Source organism: Electrophorus electricus, chromosome 8 (assembly GCF_041902795.1).
Source record: "Electrophorus electricus isolate QZ-2024a chromosome 8, ASM4190279v1, whole genome shotgun sequence".
Lineage (NCBI taxonomy): Eukaryota > Metazoa > Chordata > Actinopteri > Gymnotiformes > Gymnotidae > Electrophorus > Electrophorus electricus.
In genome coordinates this window covers 27,008,327-27,015,177 of record NC_137504.1, presented here as the reverse complement: position 1 = coordinate 27,015,177, position 6,851 = coordinate 27,008,327, and the positions used below count along the sequence as shown (strand labels likewise).

The 6,851-nt window shown below is 43.4% G+C and overlaps 1 protein-coding gene across 1 annotated transcript; it reads right to left on the bottom strand.

Annotated features, from left to right (window-relative positions):
* Positions 1-963: 963 nt before the first annotated feature.
* june (JunE proto-oncogene, AP-1 transcription factor subunit) lies at positions 964-4,985 on the bottom strand. Its single transcript, XM_027018841.3, has 2 exons — positions 4,711-4,985; positions 964-3,975 (listed from the first exon to the last, which is right to left on the bottom strand). Exon 2 carries the CDS (start codon positions 3,826-3,828, stop codon positions 2,770-2,772), a length of 1,059 nt encoding a protein of 352 aa, XP_026874642.1. The 5' UTR covers positions 3,829-3,975; positions 4,711-4,985; the 3' UTR covers positions 964-2,769.
* Positions 4,986-6,851: the final 1,866 nt, after the last annotated feature.

Below are 6,851 nucleotides of genomic sequence, written 5' to 3'. Positions count from 1 at the left end.
GATATCAGGAACTGTTGTGTCTCACAGGGGATCTAAAGCATTGCTAAATCCGTTTAGTGTAAAAACAAAGCATGTAAGCAACAGTCTTTCTCTGTGTGTCTCTTACTCTCCTTCATTTTTCCTACAGCTCAACTCGACTGATCTTTTCTGAACACAAACAGCAGAATAGATACAGTCCACTCTAATCGATCCATGCATGCGGTATATGTCATTCCTCAGATTTGCTTCAAGTACATAGTGTGTATTGTAAATTTGCCAGCTTAAAGTCAGGGAACAAGATTCTGCCACAGACAACACATCGCACTGCATAAAAATGGAATCTCCCAGAAGCATCTTCAGCATTACTCCTATGTAACAAACTGGTGGCCAACATTAGTCACAATTTCTTAAGTCTCATCGTTGGGGATCTTGCTGCATTTTCTGAAATTTCAAACAATTGAACTTTACAAGAGACAAATGCTTGAAGCATATTCATAAAACAATGTCACACTAACGTTTAATACCACCTCCATAAATAAAGTACTCTGGAATGATAAAAGGTAAATGGACCAAATATAGAATACACTGTTCTCACTCTTCATAATAATCAAAAACAATTTTGTACAAAAATATAAGTTTGTGACATCCAAAACCTTGAATTCAAGTTTTAAAAAATAAATATTTCCTTGTCGCCCAAAGGTTATGTGACAGCCTGAATACCTGTCAATACCTCTGTTACATCTATCTGGTAGGTATGAATATAGACATATATAAATAGAAAGATCTGTATCTGTGTTTTAGGAAAGGCATTTGACAGTAATTCAGTGCACTAACAATGAGTAGATTTATAGATTTTTCTCTGTGTAAGCATTGACCATCTGGAAAAAGAACAGGCTGTCATTATGAGCTCTCCATTAAATACAAGGCAAAGAATATTCCTTTGTCATATTATTTTAAACAATATACTTACACCAACACGCTGAGTACATCTGAACTGACTTTTCAATACTGTAGCAACAATTGCAACTTTTTATTATTTTTTTTAATCCATGAAAAACACCAGCAAAATAAAATAATTAAAATTGTTATGCTGTACACAGAGGATAAATATTAGACATCATTTACTGTTTTATGTGCAATTATGTAGTTCCCAAAAAAGGTGTCAACGTGACACCTGGTTTCCAACCTGTACAGATCTTTTACACAAACAACATAAATACCATAGAGAAGGTTTTGCATAAATAAATTTGCTTCAGGATTCTTTCAAAAAGAAAAATGGGGGGGGGGGGGGGATAATAAATGCAAAATACTATTGATCGAAAGCCCTTTTCTGACCACTCCTGACTACAGTAGAGTCTTGACCCTGTGCATTCTTGTGAAACCTCATGTCCTTTCACCAAGCCCAACAATGAACACGGTAGTTTAAATACAAAAGCAGCCATGGCTTAGAGTCGCCATGCCCCACCACTGTTCAAGATGAACACAGCGTTAATACACAACATTAGAGCACAAACACAGTATTAACCCACTCTTAACATGTATTCCCCAAGCAAAAAGAAATCACGAGAGAATACAGTGCAAAAGGTCTTGGAATGCTAGCAAATCTGTCAGTTGAGTTTAAACTCAAAAATAGCGAATTAGGTACCAATGAAAGTGCCTCGACGTTGCACAGTACCGCAGACCCCTTGTGTAGACATTAAATCAATTTTTCAATAATAAACACCGTAAATTAATACTTATAAAAATGCTGAAACTCTCAGTTTGTAGAAAAGGCTGTTTTTACCTGTATTCACAAATTGCACGATATTAAACAAACCAACAAACTTACAAACGATATGCTTCAATGTATTATTGAGACACGGTAACCAAACTTCAACAAATACATTTTCACTTTTATACCTACATTACAATATAGCTGACATCAATATCTGGGGGTATTTAATTTTTCAGGGATGTGAAGCTTTCATTTTTAGACAACTTCAACAGCAACGACAAATAAGTTTTTTTTCCCTCCTAAGACCATATCACTGGTCATTTCTAAATGTCCAGATTCCTGTAATAGTGCATGTTATTAAACAGTAATGAAAAGCTAACAGCAAGGGTTACCTCGGAGCTCACTCTGATCATAATGAAAAAAAAAAAAAAAAGGAAAGACAGAACATATTCCAATTTCCTTAAAGTGGAAAATTGCCTTTTTAGTCCAAAGCTGGGCTGGTGGTCTTCCTCTGGGCTTTGTTGAGCGCAGGAATCCCCAGAATGAGTCACTGCTTGTGTCCTGAACACCATCCAGGCTCACCAATGGGACTGTGTATCAATTTCCCCTACTAGTCATCCCAGTTGTTAGGACTGTTTAGTATTGCTGTTACTCAGTCCATGGGTCCCCTACTGACCTGGTCATGGTCAAATTCAAAGTGCAGTCAAATGACAACATATCACTTAGTATGGCAGGGGATATTTCTGATTGTTCTCTTTAAATCACGCGATGTGTGGGGGATGAGGCGGCCAGGGCTTCTTGGAGGTCAGAGATGAGTGTAACTGGCCTGAAGCAGTGAGCGATGCCTCTCCCACTTACTCTCTCACCCTGAATGGGGCTGGAGGTATCTGTCACGTGGGACAGGGTTTCCACTCTTACTCTGCCATTCATCTCTGTTACCTTACCACACCAACTCACCCGCTAACGGCAAGAAAAGCATAACAGGGGATCGCGGGTGAGAGATCGAGAGTTTGCAATGAGGCATGGGGGAGAGAGAGCGAGGAAAGGAAAAAATCCCTTTTGCATCTGTCGTCATTTCAGCAGCTGGTGCTCTCACCGCTTTTGGCCATGGTAGCAGAGCTGACTGCTATCTGGCAGCCATTGGTCACATGATTCATGACTTTCTGTTTAAGCTGCGCCACCTGCTCCCTCAGGATGCTGGCAGTGGACGCCAGGTCCGAGTTCTGCGTCTTCAGCACCTTGACCTTCTCTTCCAGGCGCGAAATCCGCTCCAGCTTCCTCTTGCGGCACTTGGAGGCCGCGATGCGGTTCCTCAGCTTCTTTCTCTCTGCTTTGATCCTCTCCTGGGTCTCCAGATCTATCGGCGACAGGGATGGAGGTGAGCTGGCCGTGTCCCCTCCGGGTGGGTGAGGTACTTCGGGGACAGTCTGTGGGGCATCCAGGCCCCGGCCGTGAGGGTGGTGGGCCTGACCTTGGGTGGCGTGGCCTGCTGCGTGGGCAGATGAGCCGTAGGGGACCTGCCCTCCAGGGTAGGAGGAGGACGAGGAAGCGGCCGAGAGCTGGTTTGGGTTGTAGCTGCTCAGGTTGGTGTATATGGGCATCTCACCGCTCGACATGAGGTTTCTCTGATATGGGCCCTGGATGGAAGAGGAGGGGGACAGGGGACCTCCCACTAGCTGGTTCTGCTTGTGCAGGTCAGCCAAAGCCTTGACGAAACCGTCAGCAAAGCCCTCTTGCTCATTCGTGGCCTGGTTCCTGTACAGGAAAGTGCTGCCAGAGGAATTGGGCGCAGGGCTTGTCGTAACCAGTCCCTGGTTAGACTGGATAATCAGGTGCTCCAAATCAGGGGAGGAGAGCTTTAGAAGGTTCATGTCAGCTGAGGACATGAGAGAGCTGTTTGGATTGCTGTTCATGCCCAGGCTGTTTGGGTTGATGTTGCCGTTGGTCCCAGCCTGACCCTGCAGGAGCTTCAAACCAGAGGCGCTTCCGACCGTGCTAGGGAAACTGTGCACGGCCATGTTCTTCTTGCTCATCATCTTGTGGCCCGGATATCGATCGTAGTCGGGAATTGGTCCGAAGTTTGAAATGCTTGCAGTGTCATCGTGATAGAAGGGTGTTTCCATCTTACCCGTCATTGACAAAGCAGCATGAAATCTTCATAATCTGATTAGAAGGAATCGGAGCTGTGCAATTGGCCCATAAACATAGTCCACAAAAGAAAGTGACCCTTAATGAAAAAGTTCAAAGGGAGACCCGTGCCTTATAAATCTCCACTATTAGCCCTGTAAAAGACAGACAGATTGATAATTGTACAGATGTATTAATCACACTTAAGTTTTGAAACGCCACTCTAGTATCATTCCAAGAGCTTCGTAGACTGCGGTCAGTAACAAGCATCAGAAATTAATCTGCACCCTGTTGACCTTCAGCGGTGAATGTTGTTGCGACTATGGCGCAATAACTAACAACATTGCAACAAGAAGACCGGAGGTTCCCAACCTTCCCCCTGGCAACTAGCCCACTGTAACCTACCGAGCGTTCTGCGTGCTTTGTTTCATGATTCATGGACAGAGATCGGAAACCAGTCGTTTGGATACCCCGTGGTGTAATGCGCTGATTAAAACGACGAATCTTAATTACAGTTGGTGCACTCGTGAGATTAGGGCTAAGCGCGCCAAGGCTCATCTACGCCTCCGATAAATATTTTGTTAGATTGTGTAGGCTGTGTAATTATTAACGTCGTTAATACGCCGTGTCCGTATTAATAAACATTCGTCGGAGTTAAGTAATGAATAATTATTACAGTAACTCTCTACCGCGAGTAGGATATGAGCCGTCTTTACTGTCTGTGTAGGAGACAGGAAAACCCGGGTTATGTGATAGCGATGTAGATCACTGGTGCTTGAGAAATAACCTTCTCATGAAAGAATCCAGTGACTCAAAAGTCCTTCGTGTGTATACGATTAGTCAGAGAGCAGAACTGTGACATAAAATACCATTCAACGGTGATACATTACCCACGCATCCTGCGAGCCGGCTGCGTCTCCGTCGAGGTCTTCACTGTAAACCGAATGCGATCTCGGGCGAACCAAACTCCCGCTCCGTACGAAACAGCGCAACTGGCATGTAGTCCAAATTTTTGTTTTGTTTTTCGGAGGAAAATAATCTGATGAGGATTTCTACTTTAAACCATAACTTAAGATGAACAAAACTGCGTCGTCTCAGCACGGTCAGCGATCACGTCCGTCGGTGCTGCTTGCTCTCAGCGCAACTGGCACTTTCCGCTTGACTGATCAGTAATAAAACACGCCCTTCTCTCTGGTTCTTGAAACTAGTTCACATTCGCTGACGCCTCCTCCCGCTCAAAGGTCCTCTTATTGAGCATGTGTGCGGCTCGTTGCGTTGCGTGCTAGTATAAAATTGTCTTAAAAACCCTTCTCACGCTCATCAGAACTTTATTGGGTGTCGTCAGCACTCTTAGCAAATTGAATCTATATATCCAACTGGCGCTGTGTTTTTGATTACTGCAAACTAAAATGAAACCGAAAACTAAGGAATCTGACAGGTAGACAGCGCTTCGTTACATATGCATTTATTTATTATTACTTATTATGCATATGTGCTTCCCATTTTATCGAAATGTAGTGTTCATAATAGTACATAAATGTTGGAGGCTGAGTCAAAAAACACGAACTGACACTAAAGCTTGTAGTTCGGATCTATGTATTGTGCTGTCATCTACCTGTGATCCTGAGTGTCATTACCGCAACCAGATATCAATTATGATTTTTTTTTTCAGCTAATAAGTACCACATCCAACCTCCGTAAAATATACTAAATTAATATTACTAAGTCTTGTTTGTTGTGAATAAAATATATTGCACAATGCTTTTGTCTACAAAGACGACCTTCCGTTTGTGTATCACCTCGGACCGTTTTATTCAGGCTACATAAACTCCGGAAAGTGGGACTTTCTTTAGACGGCATAGAGAACTGGTGTATAGTACACAGCACTCTACCACAGAACCTTTCTCTACAGTCACCAGCCCAACGTATTCTGTCTCAGTTTTCATGCTCTCCACCCTTATATGCCCTGAGGTGAAGAGGTACAGGGTCAGCACACACCGTAGCTGCCGTAGGTCTTGCGCTTTCCAGCCAGCTGTTTTACCGCAGTCGCGGTAGGGAAGAAATGCTCCATCCTAAAAGGGTTCAGGGCAGTGTCTAAACCCAAAGCAGAAACACTTGTCCTCCCTCCGACTCTCACACATCTGCATTAGTTAATCGCTCCAAAGGTGATTTGCTCGGGGTTATTACTCCCCCATCCACCCCCACACCCCCGCATACTCAATGCTTTCCCCTCCTTGCCAGCGTTTGTTTGAGGGTCAGGTGTCCAGCCGAGGCACCGCTGTCTTTTAGACGATTAACCTGATGCGCAACTCTCGACGAGGGCTTTTAATTCGCTGACAGCATCAGGGGATTTTAGTGGGGAAAGCGCTTATGTGATATGCTAAGACACAACTGTGGATCAGAAAAGAACAAAACGGTCCCCTTCATGTAAAACACATCGCTGTTAACCTGGTCAGCGGTTGTGCATCTTAAGCTTCAAATCAAAGGAACAATTTTAACCTCATCGTCTAGCTATAATTAGACATCACATTAAGGTGTATTGACACTATAATCAATCACATTTGGCTTTTCTGTTCGAACTATCTCTTTCGTGATTTGCGTAAGCAGTATATAAAATGGCAAACTTTATTTCGTGCGCAAACATGTTGATTAAAAGGGAGCAGGAAAAAATGAAATCCAGTTATACCGGAATTGAATATGAAGTGGGGGAAGGGGATGACTGGGGGAAAAAAGAAAACCCAAACTTGTCAAGAAAAAAAAATCGGAACGCAAATTTAGAAGTTCAAAGGCACACACCGAACTTATTTTCCATTTCAGAAATATGTTGCGGAGGTGGAATAATATTCCAGCCTATTAACGTGTGATGGAGAAAAGGTTTTCACCGTTGCGCGGGTTTGTGTTCTGAGTTCATGGCATCAACTATCCTTTCTTCTCTATTCTCTTCCTCTCGCCATTTGGACAGGACGGGTACGCCACCTTAATGCCTTAATGACGACCGCGCAGTGATGGCAAATAAAAGACAAACCTCTCT